This window comes from Cygnus olor, chromosome 5 (assembly GCF_009769625.2).
Source record: "Cygnus olor isolate bCygOlo1 chromosome 5, bCygOlo1.pri.v2, whole genome shotgun sequence".
NCBI lineage: Eukaryota > Metazoa > Chordata > Aves > Anseriformes > Anatidae > Cygnus > Cygnus olor.
In genome coordinates, this window is record NC_049173.1 from 10,730,027 (window position 1) to 10,748,576 (window position 18,550).

The following is an 18,550-nucleotide window of genomic DNA, read 5'->3' on the forward strand; positions in this document are numbered from 1 at the left end:
CACTAGCCAACACCCATCTCCTCTTGCAGTTCTACACTGCATAACATTTATAATTAAGCCTCTTAGGAAGTTAGCTTCATGGCCCATGATTAACTTCCCTTGATTCTTTATTGTTAAAGCTTAGTGCAGAGATCTCTGGAGTAATCACTCCACCTTTCCATCACAAACTGCCAAGCTGCATCGTAGTTTACAAGTCAGTATGCACTGATATCATCCCAGCATGGAAGGTACGTTTTGGTGCCTTTATCACAGTCTAACAGGCAATACAGGCTTATCCAAAGAAAGTATTCTCTCAGCAGATGAGCTAGATAAAACAGTTGATCAGAGGCTGTTGACACACAGCACAGCATCTATAATTAAGTCACTAGGGAAGCTGGGATGGGATGCTGTAACGAAGGTAGGATCCACTTTATACACAGTTTTCAACAAATCTCAAAACATTGTGTGGATAAAACCCAGTGAGGTAATAACCACTTCTGACTTACTGAATTTTAGAAATTTGAAAAGTAATGGTGAGAAAAAGGGGGTAAGGGGTGCAGTGTTTATTAAACATGTACACTGGATATATTTTGATTATGTCGCCAACCTGAGTCTCTTTACAAGTCTTTTTTCAGACAAAAGTTGTGTGAAGAAGAGGTGTCTGTTTGTGTCGGAAGTGCTAGAATGAATGGCACATTGAGAACACTACTGGCTTATAATAACTAAAATGACTGGTATTCCCTGTTCTGCAGGACTGGGAGGGAAAGAGCGTATCCAATGAGCAGAAGTGAATCCTTGGATTTGGGTTCTTGAGGTAACCTTGACTCCACAAATCTATAAAACAATTATAGTAAAGAACAGTTGATTGCTCCTCTCGCATGTGGCAATAGATTATGGGATAAGACAAAAGGAGCCTTCAGTACCTTGTGGTAATGCTTTTTGTTTTTTGTGATGAAAAACACTGGAAAATATGATTGTAGAAGTTGTTCTTAGTATTATTTGTATTCTTCTACATTAAAAATAATAACTGGTTTACATTTAAAAAAAAAATATATCCTTAATCGGAACTTCCTGTGAATTTGGCAAAAAAAAAAAAAAGAAAATGTTGCAACTGAGATCATCAAGGAATAAAAAGTATTATGAGGATTCTGGGTATGATTTTACACTCACGTCCATTTAATACTTGCATATGAATGTTTTTACTTGCAACTTACACTATTCTGAAGTACGAGCAATGTGTGAAACTAGTAAAATTTAGGGGAAGACTTTGTGAGGTTAAAAAGGCAGAGGAGACTTAGAGAGGATTTGTTCTTTGATCCCGGAGATAAGAGACCAGACTTGCATGGATGCTGCGCCTTTGACTTCTGCTGGAGATCTGTATACTCAGCATCTCAGTATATCAGACTTGGAGTAACTTGGAAACGTGGATGGCAGCCAAACACAACGCATTTTTATTTGAAGTAGTCCGTGCTTTATTTTGTAATGATTTATTTATTTATTTATTAATCCTAAGCAATTCTGTATGCTGCTTTACACTTCTTGCCAGCTTGATAAGGGTACTGGTTGTGGTGCTGAAAGAATGGAAGTGGGAAAAGAGTTTCTGTTGCTGTCTTCTGACACAACTCCTCTGAAGCAAAGCAATGCCGTGACTTAGATCTGCATCCATTTGGTTAAATACACGACCCAGACAGGAAGATAAACATGGATTCTGTTGCACTTCAGGGAAAGATAAACTGTTATGTGAAGGTGAAAAGCACATCAAGATAGTTGATTGCTTTATTTCGGTAAACAATGAAATTCTCAGCCGCTTCATAGCTTTGAGAGAAATCCTTCAGACTGATGGAAGTCACTATTTATGAATTCAAGGTGAGTTTCAGAGGGGTCAAATCCCAGCCTTTCTGCTCCTGTCTTCAGGGAGAAACCAGACACTGTAATAAAATTTAAGGTTCCCTTTTTGCATATGACAAAAGTAGGAGACCTTCTGCACGTTACACAATAAATACATGTCCAAATTCGGATATAAATGACCCAGCCCACGACTGGAGGTGAGGAGAGGCCAGTGTCCAGCCCTTGGGGTAGCTCAGTGATGGACCCTGCTCCTCACAGGTGCTGCAGGCTCACCGGCAGCCCAACAGCCATGGAGAGACTTTGTCAGGCGAGCCCACGGGCCGTTAATCGCTCCCATCACCACCTCATACCGGTCCCGGCTCTACAGAGCCGTTATTTGTGGGGTGGCAGATAATTACACCTTACTGAACCCTCAACCAAGGCACGAAGCCTCAACAAGAAGCCCCGTTGCCCGCCTACGCTGGGTAAAAGCACCGTGTTTTGGGGACATTCGCGGCCCTGGGCTGATGGGGCGCGGAGGCGGCTTCGTGCCCGCAGCCCCGTGAGGGACCGGGCGGCCCCAAGCACGCGCCGACCCCCTCCCGCCTCCCGCCCCGAAGCCGCGCAAAATGGCGGTCGGCTTGGCCGCGGCCGGCGACGGGCCGTTGGCTCCGCCCCCCCCACGCCTCGGCCAGTGGAATGAATGGGCTATAAATAGCGGCCAATGGGGCGGCGGCTCGCTCCCTATATAAAAGCGGCGCGGCAGCGGCACGGCCGCTCCAGTTCGGCGAGGGCAGCTGTTGGGTGCGGAGCTGGGTGCGGAGGTCATTGCTTTGGCTGCGGAGCCCTCGGTAAGTCCCGGGGCAGCCGAGCCGTCCTGAGGCTTTAAAAAAAAAAAAAAAGAGAGAAAAATTATTATATTTTTTTTCCCTTTTGTATTGTATGGGTGCGGCTGGGAGGGCGTCGGGGGGAGCGGGATGGGGGGATGCGGGGCAGGGGGCGCGGCGCAGGTGCTTACTGGGCGCGTCCGCGGCCGGCGCCCCGCTGTAAACCCGGCTTAACCCGGTATTTAGCAGGGTAGTTACATAGGCTCGCCCCAGCCAGGTCCCCCGAGGGAGCCGTCCGTTGTATAACGCCTCCCACCGCTCCGCTCCCCAGCGGGGCAGGCGGACCCGGCCGAGCGGGGCTCCGCGGGCGCTGCCGGACCCCCCCCTTTCCCTGGGGCGCGGAGCCCCCCGGCCCTCCCCAGTGCTTTTCTAGACCCCCCCAATGCTCCCTCAGCCCCCCAAGCCATTCCAGGACCCCCCTAGGGCTGCCCTGCCCGCCCTTGGGCTCGTTCCTTCGCCTCCTTCGTGTCTCCGGGCAGCCGGCACCAGCCCTGCCCTTGCCGGGGTGTTTAAAGGACGGGGCAAGGCTTGCGAAGGTGGAAAACTTTTTTTCCCCAATCTTTTTATCCCGCCTTGTTTTGGTGGAAGGTGTTGTGACAACAAAGGTGTGAAAGGCACGGGTGGAATGGCAGCCAAGGTGACCTTGCTGGGTGCCTGGTGTCCTCCCCTGGGGAGGCTTGCCGAGCCCCCAGGTGATAGGCTTCCCCTCTCTCTCCCCCAGTGACTGCGGTAGGGTCAGACATGCCCTTCTCAAACAGCCACAACCTCCTGAAGATGAAGCACTCTGCTGATGATGAGTTCCCCGACCTGAGCGCTCACAACAATCACATGGCCAAGGTGCTGACCCTGGACCTGTACAAGAAGTTGAGGGACAAACAGACTCCCAGTGGATTTACGCTGGATGATGTCATCCAGACTGGGGTTGACAACCCAGGTAACGGCCGGGCCCGTTAGATCTACATAACGATCTGTTCTCCCTCGTTCCTGGAAGTGCTTCTTGACAACAGCCCCCAAGGCTCTCGAGCTGCTGAGAGGCAGGTCTCGAAAAGCGCTGCAGGACGGCTCTAAACGCATGGCCGTGTTAAAAGAGGCCTTGTTCCGTCAAGCCATGTTCCTTGCTGTGATCTGACACATCAATTCCCAGACACTTCAATTATGTAACTGCTCTGCTAAATACTTTAAATCCGAACCAAAAAAAAAACCTTGTTCTAATTTTTACACAGCTTGGGGGGGGAAATTCTCTTATGCTGTGTGGGCTTACCCGGCTGTTCTGATCTTGTCCTATTCCAAAGTGGATATGTGATGTTCTGTAGCACTTCTATGAAAAAAGGGGGAGCAGATGCGTTTACGTGTTAACATTACAGTATTTATTTTTACTCTAGCAATATCAAAATGGCCCAACTAAATAATCAGAGACTGCCTCCCGATGAGGAGTACCCGGACCTGAGCACCCACAACAACCACATGGCCAAAGTGCTAACCCCGGATTTGTACAAGAAACTGAGAGACAGAGTCACGCCCAGTGGCTTCACCCTGGATGATGTCATTCAGACTGGGGTTGATAATCCTGGTAAAATGCGTTGAGAATATTCTGTGTGAACCAGCTGAAGTAACTGGTGCTTTTGAATATGGTGACTTAAACTAAGCTTGTGGAGGTGGTATTTATGAGCAGACTACAAAAATGCAGTTCTGTCTGTAGCTGAGCAAACAAAGCGATGCGTGCTTGCTTAGAGCAAAGCATGATTGTTTAGGTATCGTTTTATCTGCTGGTCTAAATTAGCTAGTAAAATTGGATGTGCTGTGCAAAATTGTCCTAAACCAAAGCTTGACAAAAATGTGTTTTAGTGGCAACAGCTATGGTTTTCCATAGCACTGCATTTTGACTAACTGGATTAAATATAAAATGTAGGGTCTCTCAGCTGCTCCTATGTGAGAATGCATTTCTAAGTGACTAGACCTACCACTAAAGAACTTGCCTGGTTAGTGCTGCGCTGGAGTACAGCCAAACATCACCCAAACTTAGCTCTTCTGACTTTATTACCACTCCAGGCCATCCCTTCATAATGACAGTAGGATGCGTAGCTGGCGATGAAGAATCCTATGATGTGTTTAAGGAACTCTTTGATCCAGTTATTGAAGACAGGCATGGTGGCTACAAACCAACTGATCAACACAAGACCGACCTGAATGCTGATAACCTGCAGGTATATATTTTTGATCAATTAAAGGCCTGGATAAAGTTGCTGGCAGTTGTCTGAACTGATTGCTCAGGCCCTGTCCTCTCAGTTTCACCCTGCGTGGACTGACGGGCAGTGTGCCCAGTGCAGTCTTACTTCAGAGCCTGCTGCTGTGGGGTTTCAATAGCTGGGTAGAACCAGGCAGCTGGCATGTAGCAGGAACTTGCTTGATGGGCTGCGGCAGCAGAGGCTATGCCAAACACGTTGAACGTGTATTTCTGTCAGCTCTTGGCTGTAGTCAAGCGAAACAGCCCGTTCTGAGGAATCAAGGACTGTTACAAACCTTAACACTTCCTATGTTATGATCTTGTATACTAAAAATGAGCTGGTGGTCTCATACTATAGAATAGCCATTGTTAAGACTACCTAAATAAGGATTTGTCTTATGTTGATGCCTCTGGATTGCAGGTCTAAAAGGGGTAACAAGCTCGGATGTTGGTCTTAGATGTAAAACTGCTGGCCTGATGGTGTCCCTATTTTCTAGCATGTACTTGGTAGCCCTAGCCTCAGCTTCAAAACAAGGGTTGTGTTGCACAGATACTTGTGCTAAAGCTGAAGAAAATGGTCCCCAAGTATGTCTGCTCAGAGGCCAAGTAGTCAGTCTCAAGTATAAGGCGCACGCCCAAATGCACAGGAGCTGCCTTATTTAGGGTAAGTATCTTGGCAACAAGGCTGTACTCACCGATTTCCTAATCTTGTAGGGTGGTGATGACCTGGATCCCAATTACGTGCTCAGCTCTCGTGTCAGAACTGGCAGGAGCATCCGTGGATTCTGTCTTCCCCCTCACTGTAGTAGAGGAGAGAGGCGGGCTATTGAAAAGCTCTCTGTTGAAGGTAAAGTGAGAACCGGCTGATCAGGGGGAACTACTAACATCTGGGCAAGAGGTGCTCCTTGCAGTTTGAGAATAGAGACAGTTGGCAAAAGCTGCCTTCCTCAAGGCCTAGTCTGAACACAGAGCTCTCCCTGAAAATGGCAGTTTGAATTCCAGTTGCATCAGCATTACGGTTTCTAGCTTAGAGCAAGAGCACATGTCAGAGGGAAGTTGGACTCTGTTAAGTTGACCTTTGCTGATCTTGAAAGCTTTTCTCTGTGTGTGGGGAAAGAGGTTGGTTCATCATGGCTCAAGCCTGAAATGTAACAGGTATGTAGCAACTTCAGGGCTTGAGTCACATTTGCAGTATTTTGTGGCTGCTTTTAATTGACTTTCATTAAGGTTCAGCTTGCTTAGAGGTGTAGTCTTGCTCCAAGTGTGCAGTTGACTAGAGTGAGCTCTAGTCTTCAGTGGAACTTCTTAGCTGCAGTTTTTTGTTGTCTTCCACCTCCTTTAAGTGAGAGGGAAGGAGACTCTCAAGGTGCATTCCTGGAGACTGATGCTGTCACTGTTCCAAAACTTCTCAAGGGCAGAGTAACAGTCCTTGACTAGAATACTGCTTGTTGTATTTGTGACCTTGATTCTCCTTGGAAGAAAGCACTCTACTTCTACAGTTAAGCAGCCGTAGTGATCCCATACTGCATGTACGAGAACAAAGGCGACTTGTTTAAGCCTGGAAGGTGCAGACAAATCATCTGATACAGCCTTAAGTTCTGCAATCCCACAAAGGCATTGACATTACAGATGAAAGCAAGGGAGGAACCAAAACGAGCAGATAGTTTGAATGCAGTCTGTAAAATGCTGGCAACATTTGTCATCTTTGGTTCCATCCTAAAAGTGACTCTCTTTCAGCTCTGGGTAGTCTGGGAGGTGATCTCAAGGGGAAGTACTATGCCCTGAGGAACATGACCGATGCGGAGCAGCAGCAGCTGATTGATGATCACTTCTTGTTCGACAAGCCTGTTTCTCCTCTTCTGCTGGCATCTGGGATGGCACGAGATTGGCCTGACGCCAGGGGAATCTGGTGAGTGTATGCCCAGAAGGGAGGCATTGCATGAAGTCCCTGCAAAAAAGAAAAAAATCTTGAAACTTTGGTTGTGGCTAACACTGCTGGGCAGAATGGCAGGCTCTGAGCTCATACTGCTGAATCTAAGGAGAATCTTCTGTGGTATCCTCTGGGGAAGTTGCATCTGAAAGCAGAATTTGGAGAAGTGTTAGCACTCACTGCATTGGGCTGGTAGGAACAAGCCAGCTGGGCTAGCCTGTAGGCAGAGTCTACCCATCCAGCACAGCGTTGTGAAGCACCAGACTGTAACCAAAGCAGCATAGGAAAGGAGATAACTTCTAAAAGAGTTGATGTACCACTGCATTTGTTTCTCATCTTAAGAGTGGAGAGTAACTTCAGGTGACAAACCACAGCATGGGTTTAGCTGAAACCTGGTGCTGGATTCGTAGTAACTCCTGTGTAGTCTCATTGCTTCTGCTTTCAGAAACTCACTGATGCCAGACTAGGATGGCTTTACCTGTACAAGTGATATTTTTTTCCCCCCACTAGAGACTCAATGGCATGAGTTGACCGCTGCAGAGGTGTGGAGCAGACGGATACTGTTTGTTAGATGTGGGTCACCTACATAGAACTCTGCACCTCAGGAGCTTCTGCAGCATAATTAACTTGCTCCCTTGTAAGCTAAGGGCTAGTTCTTAACAGCTGGAACACTCCAAGCTTATTACTGTAGCTGCTTCAATACAGCTCAGAGGAAGCATGCTTTGTTTCTGTAGGTCACCTTTAAGATTGCGTCACCTACCTGCAGATGCAAGCACTAGATAGTGCTGTCATCTGAGCATGACTAATGTACAGGCTTGAAGTGTAAAGTCTCAGTGCACATAAATAACTTTCATCAGGTACCATTTAATTCTTGATCATAATCAAGCTGGGAAATATTAGTGTGATAAATATTGACCAGCTGCAAGCTAAGGTAGAGTGGTCATTGGTATTCGGAGGCTTTTATAGCATCTCTGAAGAGCCCTTGATCTAAATGAATAGTGGAAATTCTCCTCACTTCTCTTATAAGGTACAAAGTGCAGCCTAACAGAATGTGATAAAATTCTGATAAGTCTTGGTTATACATTGTCAACATGGTGTCCTTATGAACATCTGTGTACTGGGCTGTGTCAGTGTCTGCATTAATCACCTTCCTGCAAACTCTGACCGACCTAAATCTAAATCTGTAAACTCAGGACCAAAATAGGCGGTTGACTGAATTTTAGGCTTTCATACATGGCACTAGCCAGGGTTATGGTTACTGTTTATTCTGATGTGTCTAGATACAGGCCACTTCCAACCACCTCATGAAAAGAGCAGGGTAAAAGTGCTAGGTTAACTCTTACTGCCTGGATGAATAAAAAAGCAAGATTTTTTTTGAAGGAGCAACTGAATAGGCTTCTCGAAAGCAACAGCAATGAGTAATTTGGTACTGTTATATCCATATTGAAAATGGACATTTCTGTCTTTGTCTCCTAGGCACAATGATAACAAGACTTTCCTTGTCTGGATCAATGAGGAGGATCACCTTAGAGTTATTTCCATGCAGAAAGGTGGCAACATGCGGGAAGTATTTACCCGCTTCTGTACTGGACTAACACAGGTAAATCAAATATTGACTGAGCCATAGGTGTAAATGTTAAACATTTCTCTGGTTTGAGCTGACAATACATGCTCTTCCAATCTGGGAGTGTAGGATACATCCTGCGTTGCCAGAGCCTTCTCTGTTGTTCCACAGAGTGCTTCTTTGTAATTGGGGTCTGTGGGAGCACCCTGATGAGGCCTTTAGCTGTGAGGGCTCTAAAATGTCTGTACTGGCAAAGCATTATGAAATCTAGAGTGAGTTTTCTTAATCTGATGCCCTTAGTGTCTAAACTGCTTAAAGGCTCTCTACATGGTTCTATAAATCCCAGCATTTAGAGACTCTGGGTGGGAGGAGAAATTGCTTGAATGTGGATGGACAAAGATGGACTGAAGTTTCTAGGCTGAATGCTTTCCTCAGCATCTGGTCTTCATATCAACTTGAGCCTTACCAGCCCCTTCCTTAATCCTAACAGATATGCCAATTCAACATGCACTAAATCAAGCTTGCCAGTAGATAGTGACTTTAGGCTTTGTAGTGGAGCTTCAGCTTAATCTTGCTCCCAGCAGTGAGAAAGATGAAGGCCGTAAAAGCCCCTGGTTGGTGACTTTCCTTCCCAAATGGAGGGGGCTTATGTGACTGACTGAAATAGCTGCTCCAACTGTTGTGGCTGTTGCTATGCAACTGAAGCTGTAAATGAGCGCTAATGGATGACCTACATCTTTCAGGCAGAGAACAATCTCTAAACATTCATTCTTTCTATTTATAGATAGAAAATCTCTTCAAGTCCAAAAACCATGAGTTCATGTGGAATCCGCATTTGGGCTACATCCTGACCTGCCCATCCAACCTGGGAACGGGGCTCCGTGCTGGTGTGCACATCAAGCTGCCAAACCTTGGGAAACATGAGAAGTTTGGAGAAGTCCTCAAGAGGCTTCGGCTGCAGAAACGAGGCACAGGTGAGAAGTGAGGGTGCAGTGATGCCCATGTCAGGCTGCCTCTGACCAGGCAGCAGTGAGAGCCTGGCTACAACCAAAGTCAAGTCTTGGTTCATGCTGACAGTGACCCTCCAGAAGGGAGCCTTTGAAGGCACGTGGTTAGAACCGAGCCTTAAAGTCATAGTTTCAAAGAGGTGGAGATGCAGATACTTTGCTTAAACCTTATCATATCCAGCTTCTGAGCACTCCTAGGCATATCCTTCCCTGTGGTATTCTGACCACCAGATAAGGTGGACCTAGTAAGCCTGTTGTAAGCAGGGATGGGAATTCTGATTTAACTTGTGACTGGGAAATAGCTACAGCACGTACTTCTGGCCACAGGTTAGATTACTCATGGATTAAAAGAATTAAAAAGCTCGCCTAATGGTGTGCTCAAAGTGGCTCATGTTTAGTCACATGTAGCTTTATCTCCCTGCAGGGAGGAGGAGGTGGTGGCAACTTGTAGAGAATTGTCTTGCTGTGCTCCCACCTCAGGCTGGTGAGGGAAGAAAGGTAGACTTACTGGCTCAAGCAGTGGTCACGTACTAATTAAACCTCTTGCTCCAGGTGGTGTGGACACAGCTGCTGTTGGAGGAGTGTTTGATGTCTCCAATGCTGATCGCCTTGGCTTCTCTGAGGTGGAGCTGGTGCAGATGGTGGTGGATGGTGTGAAGCTGCTCATTGAAATGGAAAAACGCCTTGAGAAAGGCCAGTCCATTGACGACCTCATACCAGCTCAGAAATAAAGCACTTTATTCTCATGCTTCCTAACTTATTGGATGAATAATAAAATGTCACTCCAATTCAAACCCCTGGGGTCAGAGCCCACTTAGTTACACTGTAGAGAAGTCTTCCATCCATCTGTGTTAGAGTTTATTTTTTGATGGCTGAGATGTTGTTGAAAATGAAATAAACTGTTGTTTTGGCCTGATGGTGTGTTAGATGTGTTAACTGAATGTCTTTTGAGATTTAAGCGACTTGATTTTCTTAGTTATGCTAAGCTGGCTGTTTTTGTGTGCTAGCACACCTTCCTGGCTGCACTGCTGCAGTCTATTTGCTTGAGTGTGCTTACAGCAGTGTCAAAAGCGAGCCTTTAACATGACTGCAGTTGCTGTAAACCTGAGAACTAGTGCTAAACGTGAGTCATTTCAAACCTGCCCTACCTTGGAGGCTTCAGCTTGTGCATCTGCTCATGGCAAGTGTAAGCTGTTATTAGCCTGACTAGGGCAAGCCAGACTGACTCCTGGAAGGGAGGGGAAATGGAGCTGGGTACAAAGGGCTGCTGTTCAGAGACAGGTCCTCCTGGGGCTGCAGGGCAATGCTCTGAGGTCAGACCTCAGCCTGTAATAATACCTCCACTAAACTAGTTTTTGAAAAGATCACGTCCTTTAATCTCTGGAGATGTGCAGAAGCTTGGTGTAAATGCTAATTGCCCTTCTGGGGCTGAAAGTGAGGTGAAGTTCAGACTGAAATGATGCTTCTATCTGAGCTCTTTTGGTTTAACCGAGGAAGAGAGGTGGGTTGTAAGCCAGTTACAGGAAAACAGCAAAAGTGCTGCTTTCTTTAGCTGTTTCTTGTTGGTCTGAGCCAACTGAACGGCATAGTCAACTAAAACATACCAAATACATATTTTTTTTCCAGCCCTGGTCTGGCTTGCAAGCTCAGGCTCTTCTCTGTGGTGTCAACTTGGAGCGTTGCATCAAGTAGGTCTGTTCTACAGGGTGACTGCAATCAGTCTACATGTGTGCTTGCTGTGTGGAATACCCACCTTATTAATCTACAGGAACAACTGTTTTTTTCCTGGAAACTGGGAGCATTGGACTCTTAAGTAACAGCTTTTGCAGCTCGTGCAACCTGGGAAGCAGAGCACTTTCTCAGCACCTGGGGTTTACAGAGGGAGTGTGCTGAAAGGCTGATAAATAGCTTTACAGAGAGCAGCTTTATGTAGGCTTGTGGAGATAAGTGAAGCTTTCTTTTGTAGAAGCTGAGATATTTCTAAGGCAGTGATTGCGTGCTGTCACTGAGCTGAAGTGATGGCTCCGGCTGGGGTAAGCTAAAGGCTGAGTGAATGTCTCAGATGAGACTTTTTTTTCTTAAAATGGAGCTTTTCGTATGATTCAAATTTAGCTGGATGAGGGAGAGGAGATCACATGTAGGAATTTTGATCTGTGCTGAGTCCTTTTTGAGTTAATTGGCACAAGGCTGGCAAGAGCAGGGGGGGGAAAACAGTGCCAGAACCAGCCGATTAGTTCTGTGTACTTTTTAGATCCTCCTCGCTGTGCGTCGTGTCACTGTTCCACGGACACTTGGCAAACAGCTGGTGCTGCATCGTGTAATCAGAGAGGCACCACTAAATTAGTGCTCTCTTCAACACAGCGTTGTTACTGCAGTCAGTAATTATCTAATGCAAGGAGGTGCCTGAAGACTTGCCTTTTTTTTTTTTAAATTTATGTCACTTGGACTAATAAAACTGTCTTTCCTTGTGTATCCTGTTTTCTTAACCCATCAGAGCTGCTGCATCTCTGGTTTGAGCACCTGGGTCCCCGCAGTCTGAGGTAGGAGCTGGAGCTAGCTAACAAATTATAGTGAAAACGGCAAGCTAGTCTTTAATGCCTGAACCCAAGTAGAAAACATTTCTTTTTTTAATCGATTTTCTTTGCCACCCACTGCCTTAGCTGTGTTCCCTCTCTGCTTTTGTTTCAGCTTGTAGCAAGTGATTGAAAATGCTCCAAAGCACAAACGTGGCATGGCAAACGGCTGGACACAGTGCTCTGCCCCTGCTGGTACTTTCTAAAAAAGAACGGTGATCGAGAGAGAAATTAAACCTTCCGCCCTTGTGTCTTGAAGTTGTCAAGGTGCAGCTTGGTTTGTTGCTCCCCATCGTGCCCCAGGTTCCTAGCGTGGGGCGCTGGCACCTGGCCATGCGCAGCGGTCACTCTTCCTGCCTCGGGCACCTGAAGCTGCAGAGCTGTGGCAAGCCATCGTGTGTCAGGGATGCCACGGCGTTAAACCAGAGGGAGCGGAAGAAGGTCGCAGGTGGCTGGTGTGCTTTGTACAGGGAGCTGAGTTAGCCTCGCTGACGGAGCCGCCCGTGTCACGCAGCTTTTGGGAAGGAACCGGAGCTGGCAGTGCCATGGGGCCGGGTGAGCTCACACCGAGCATCACCCAGCGGCGACGGCGTCACCCGCGAGCCAGCCTCGAGCGCTGCGCGGGCTCTTCTTGGCCAAAAAAGCACTGATGAGCCGAGGGGGTGGGAAGCCGGGCGGGAGGAGCCCTTCCAGGAGCGCTCTGCCAAGGGTTTGGCAGCTCAGGGCTTCCCCTCCGAGGCTCAGGCTGCACTTATTTCACGTGCAGGTCGGGGAGCAGCGGTGGCTGCTGGCACCCTGCTGCCAGGGCTGCTGGCTGTAACGCGCTCCCGTTGCGCCGCCCTGTTGCACAACCCCACACGTGCTCCCGTCTAAACACGCACGCCGGCTTTAGAATATTTTCAAGGGAATGTCTCCCTTTTAATCCCTTTTTCTCCTGGATGTTCCTGCCTCCACCAGGGAGCAGGTGCCCAGCTGCAGCTGCCTGGGGCAGCTCGGGCGGTGCCAGCAGCGGGATGCAGGGCGAGCCACCCCGTCCCCTTGCTGCTGCTGAGCAGGCAGCACGTTGCCTGCTGCGTTCCCAGGCTCCTTACCCGAGAAATGCAGCTATTTGGGCAACCATTTACTTCTCCGATTACGCTTACTGGCAGCAGACTGCCCATAAATGCTTCTTTTAACATTTTTATGCCATCTACTGGGAAATCATTCCTGGTCTTTTACCCGCTTGTGGACTAAGCCACTTGGAGGACAGTGACGAGGAGGCTGCGAGCTCAGCACCGCGGCGCCGGCCTGGGCGTGCTGCCACACCACGGGAAGCTCCCGGCCCTGCGGGAAGAGGCCGAGCTGCCCGCAGCCTCCCTCGTGCCCCAAGCCAAGCAGGGGACAGGGGACGGCGGCTCCACCGGGAGTTCCTGGGGCTGCAGGGGGGCTCTGGGCTTCTGCACCAATGTGGCTGAGGTGGATGAAGCCTCTGTCTCCTGAAAACAAGGGCTGGAGCGAGGTGGCTTGATCCGTTGGCCACCCCTGCCCATGTGCCAGCCGCAGCCGGGGACAGGGCAGCACTTGCCTCCAGCTTTCCATTTTGCCCAGCGTAATTAATCCATCATTAAGCTAAGCAGGAAAACGAGGGTGCTGTTGCCTAACGGCCCCGGCACCCACCTGGGAGGGAGGTGGCGTAGGCTCCAGCCTGCCCTCGGCGCGTTCCCGTATTTTACGCAACGCGGCCGAGCTGGAGCTGGGCTGTTGGCGTGATTTCTCCCCACCCACCCGCAGCAGTGTGGTGGCGTGCTGGGCAGGGCACGCTGCCGGGAACGGAGACGGCGTCGCAGCCTTTTCATCTCCTGCTTGCTTTGCTTTTCGCCCCGGGTAAGGAGCAGTCAGCAGGCTCCTTTGGCTGCTCTGCCTTCCTCTGGCTTCTCTGCCTTCCCCCGTCTCCAAAAAAAAAAAAAAAAAATCCCAGTTCCTAACTGGGTACAGCCCACACGGACAGTGGATCCAGCCCTCTGCCAGCGGGACAGGGCACGTCTCTGCCACCCCGTGCGGTTTTATTTGTCCCAGTGAGGGGGGAGCCAAGTCCTGCACCAGAGGACACCCCACAGCCCCAGACGTCGTGATGAGCCTGTTCGGAACAAGCTCTTGCACCATTGACCCTCTTCCCCTGGTTTTGACATGTTGGGATTTATCTCCCCAGGCAGAAATTACGCGTTCAAAACCTCCCAGCCAGCTCCATGTAGCGGCACAGCCCAGTGGGGAAATGCCACGGCTGGCTCTGCGCTTGGATTTCAGAGGTGTTTTGTGTGTCAGTGTGCTGGGTTTTCCCTGTGTTTTAAACGATCGTCTTTTTTTTTTTTTTTTTTTTTGTACAAATGCTGCCCAGATCCAGGCTGAGAGCATCAGGTGGGAAGACACGTCTGCTCCCCGCAGTGTGGGGCTGACAAGTAAATAGGCAGCGTGGTCTCAGGCTGGAATTAGCAATTAATGAGGAAAATCTGCATTTAGCAGACAGGGTAAAAATAAACAGAGACACATCCAAACCTAGCAAAGATGTTTGTTTTCCTCCTCCAAGCAGTGAGCAAGAGCATGAGAACCCATATAAAACTTCAAGTGGCAAAATGTCTCATGCCCAACACCTGGGAAAGTGGATAGCAAGGGTACCTGTTAGACCCCAGACGAACGGAAACATCGAGGTTTTTGTTGAAAGGCAAAAACTTCAACCTAGTGAAACTTTCCTGGATTACTCAGGAGTGAGTGAAACCCTGGCAGGTAAGTGAATGTAATGCAACCGAAAATCCGTGTTCATTACCCGGGTCTGGCAGGGGTGCTTAGCACGCACACTGGACGTTTTGCCTCCTGTTTGGAGCACCCCGAGTGCTCAGAGAGCCCCCAAACCACCCGAAATGGTGCCTGGGGCTGGCGGCAGGGCCAGCTACTCAGCAGAGCCCTCCTGTAACGGAGGACGGACAGCGGGAGGCCGGCGGGACCGTGCGGGTTGTCCTCGGCGAAGGGATGGCATCGGGTCGGCTCGCTGCTGTGCAACAGCCTCCGAGTTGGGACTTGTCCAGGGAGAGCTGACTCCAGAGATACCCGTGGGAACCTGCATGGGAAGAGGATTGCAACGGGCGCGAACGCCCATGGCCCCAGAGAGTCTGCTCCTCGCCACAGCAGGGTAAGGGCTTGCTTTTTTTTTTTTTTTTTTTTTTAAGGCAAAGCATCACCAAGCGTCCTAATGCAGAGCTGGAGGGAGCCCCTTGCTTCTGTCCCTCTGGGATGTCCCCTGCCCGGGGGTGGCATGGGGCTCCTGCAGCGGGGTGGCTGCTGCGGCCCTGAGCCTTGCACCCACCCCAGAGGGCAGGAAGGGCCACCAGGAATCAATGGCTCAGCTTTGTCCCACTGCTAAGAAACCCCAGATCCTATCCCAAATCCCATTTCCCAAATCCTAAGAAAACCTCGGGAGAGGTTTGAGGACTTGTTACAACCGTCATAAAGTCCTGAGCAGAATAAGGCTGCCGAGGTGTCCTCTAGCCCCTGTTTATCTTGCTAAAGTGCTCACTTTGACTTAATCCCCCCGTGGGGTGCTGTAAAGCGGGGCGCAGGGCACGTCTGGGTGCCAGGCTACCACAACCACGCTGCCAGCAAGCAGGGCACGCGTCCAACCGCGAGCTGTAAGCTGCGTGTTTTCTGGTACTTGGTGGTTCGGTTTGGTCGTTCGTTGGGCTGATTATTTATTTGTTTACTTATTTTGCAATGAGCCCTGTGGTTTGCAGAGAGGCTTGTCAGCAGGACGGGCCCGTGCAGCTGAGCATGGGGGGGGAGCTGCCTGCCGTGGGGGGCAGCAGCGTGTGCCACTGCCTGGGCTGAGCAAGGAGACAAGGACAGCATCAGCACGGGGAGGGGATCGGCTGGTTTCACAAACTTGCTTCTGCTCATGAAAATAAGAGCTGGGTGAAAGCCAGCAGCACCCTGGGGGGGCGGGGACGGTGGCAGAGCTGCGTGCTGCCTCTTCCAAAGGCCATGAGAAGGAGGCTCCATGCAGCGCTGGTCCCAGCCTCTCCGTGACTCCTGCAGATACCTGCAGGTATAACCACAGTGGCAATGCTGGAGAGTGGAGGGTTGTCGAGAAAAACCCTTCTGCTTGGACACCAGAGTGATGGTGACGATGACAGGCTGCGTCACAAAACTGCATTGGGGGCAGCATCCTCAAAGGAAGCTCTCCCAAAATGCCCGCCGTTTTTTGTATTTTTTTCTTTTTTTTAAGCAGATGGAAGTTTTAGTCGTTTTGTTTGTGTGTTTGTTTTCCTGACAAGGAGTCAAAAAAAAAAAACAGGCTTCGAACAGTGGTTACGAGAAAGGTCAGTGAGTGGCTGGTCAGCTGGAGCCCCTGAAGGGGCACAGGCAGCAGATGGTCAGTGTGCCTTTTCCAAATACTTTTATATAATCAGTGTTAAAAACAGCAATGACACATGTTCGTATTTAGCCTATGTGCTCTTTCAGCCATTATTTCCTGCTGTACCTGTACACCCTCCTTCTCTCTCTCCATCATCTCCATTTCTCTTGCCATTGGTGTGGCCACGTTGAGATTTTTCATACAATTTAGTTCAAGAGTGAAGCCTACGCAGGGAACAGCTCCTCCAGAGAGCCATCCTCTAGATTTGTTTAAAATGCCCTGCTGATTTGCCTTTCAGCTCTGTTTATTCACTTTAAGTTAAAGCTAACCCAGAGAAGGGATCACTGAAAACACGTCAGTTTACCTAAAAGGGTTTTGCATTATGCACATCAAGAAGATACAGAGAAACAATGAAATGTACTTATAAAACCAAGCGCTATTCGAGGCTGAACGGTTATTAAAAAGGTTCAGAACACCAGGAAGCAGGATGAAATGACTTGTGCCTGCTGGTAAGATGCTAAGAAGTATGTTCCCGGGTGCCAGCAGGGGAAGGGGGGGCACTTTGTCTCTTGCTGCACTCTCAGCCCCACCGCCCTCCCAAACACAAGCCCCCATCGCTAAGCCTTGATTAATCTTTGCTTCTGACTTCTGTGCGGGCCATTCGGCATCAGTTAATATTGAGCTCAGGGGAAAACCCAATAAAAGAACCACTAATCTTTGAACTTGGCGCATAATCCTCCACGTGCTGTTGCCCAGCATGTCCCTTCTTGCCTTTCTTCCCCCCCCCGAGAAAGCCCCCGAGCGCTGGCTGCGACAAGGCTGGGACACGACGGCCGTGTCCGAGTGGCTGCAGCTTCCCAGCGAGCCCTTCCTGGGGATATTTTGGGCCTCAGAAGTGAGCCTCTCAGAAAGGTAAACTGCGGTGAAAGACTCTTATCAAGCCAGACTCAGACTGCAGGATATTTGCAAAATAAGATGGAGATTAAATATATATTTATTTTAAGCCTTGTCGTTTCCACTCTGCACAAAGCATGCAGCTAAAGTATATTTGAGAAGCTCCGACAGCTTGGCAGTAATTTCTTTCCTTTCCTTTCCAAGGCAGAACCCCACAGAGCCCCCACTAGCAGCAGCTGCTCACTGGGGGATGTGACCCTGACCCAGGGGAAGGAAACCCCCAGGGCTGGGGCCGGGGACATCGACAACTGTGAAACCCCAGCCTCTGGCTTGGAAAAGAAAACAAGACCACTCCTTCAGCTGATGCTGGGCTCAGTAATAACGTTACTATGCCTCTGTATAAAGTTGCAGTTTTTGCAAAGCAGCACGCAGGCGTTTAACCAGCCCTCCGGGAGCATCTTTATCCCTGTTTGCAGTGGAGGAAGCAGCTCTGCTGGGGCTGGGCAGGAAGGGTGGCTCTTGGTGCCTCCCTCTTGGACGTGGTCCTCTGCCCTCCCACTCAGCTTTGGAGGTGAGCTTTGGAGTCTGGTCACTCCTCTTCTCCAGAAGGACTACAGAAAATATAAAATCCAGGTTTGACATGCAGAATCCCTCCCTTAGCTGAACGTCTCTCAAGCACAAACTCACTCACAGCCCTGGGCAAGGATTTTGACAAAGTATTTTTGTCCCAACTAGCTGGATTTTTATTTTAGCCACTTTTAGTCTGCTCCTTCCTCCAGATTAAAGAAACAAAAACAAAAGTAAAAATAAAGTACGCAGGTCTCCAGAGAGCTCAACCTTTCCTCTCCCTGCTGCCTGCCCTTCAGAAAGAGAAAATGCCTGCCGAATGTCTCGTGGGAACTGAGAAGACTGCAAAAAAGCAAGTTATCAAGGGTGAAGAGCCCCACGGTCCACTTGCTCCTCCCCGGCTGGGGACGCTGCTCCCCCTTAAGGCCACCTCCCGCCGATGTGGGGAGACCACCACAGGGGACGTCACCCTACCACCCAGCTTGGTGCAGCCCCTCACTTTCCCAGCACTAACACCCCAGAGCAGATGTGGCCCTCTCCTAGCCTCCAGTTTCAGGGACTCTGCTTTGCCCTTGAGGCTTTGGCTGTTGGGGGCCGTGGGACCCCTCGTGTCTGGGTGCTGGCACTGGCAGCAGAAGGGCTCGGGGCTGGCAGGAGCATTTGCAGTGTATGGGGATGGCAGCCAGGCTCCATCCTCAGCAGCCCGAATAAGGAAAG

General features: G+C 49.4%; 1 protein-coding gene across 2 annotated transcripts; it reads left to right on the plus strand.

Moving 5' to 3' along the window:
* Window positions 1-2,529: 2,529 nt before the first annotated feature.
* On the plus strand, window positions 2,530-10,334 carry CKB (creatine kinase B). 2 transcript variants are annotated; one of them, XM_040559644.1, is made up of 8 exons: window positions 2,530-2,657; window positions 3,415-3,627; window positions 4,743-4,897; window positions 5,632-5,764; window positions 6,655-6,826; window positions 8,324-8,447; window positions 9,196-9,385; window positions 9,971-10,334. In XM_040559644.1, the coding sequence occupies exons 1-8, from the start codon at window positions 2,531-2,533 to the stop codon at window positions 10,147-10,149; spliced, it is 1,293 nt and encodes a 430-aa protein (XP_040415578.1). In that variant the 5' UTR covers window position 2,530; the 3' UTR covers window positions 10,150-10,334. The 2 variants fall into 2 exon arrangements, with proteins under 2 accessions (XP_040415578.1, XP_040415579.1); XM_040559645.1 differs by lacking the exon at window positions 3,415-3,627 and adding an exon at window positions 4,076-4,263 and having other exon boundaries at window positions 2,573-2,657.
* The last annotated feature ends 8,216 nt before the right edge of the window (window positions 10,335-18,550 follow it).

Bases quoted from the DNA above. Each gene is read 5' to 3' on its own strand.
- CKB (XM_040559644.1), top strand. From the start codon at position 2,531: ATGGGGCGGCGGCTCGCTCCCTATATAAAAGCGGCGCGGCAGCGGCAC. The intron at 5,765-6,654 runs GTAAAGTGAGAA...ACTCTCTTTCAG, and splicing joins TGAAAAGCTCTCTGTTGAAG to CTCTGGGTAGTCTGGGAGGT. The intron at 6,827-8,323 runs GTGAGTGTATGC...TTTGTCTCCTAG, and splicing joins CCTGACGCCAGGGGAATCTG to GCACAATGATAACAAGACTT.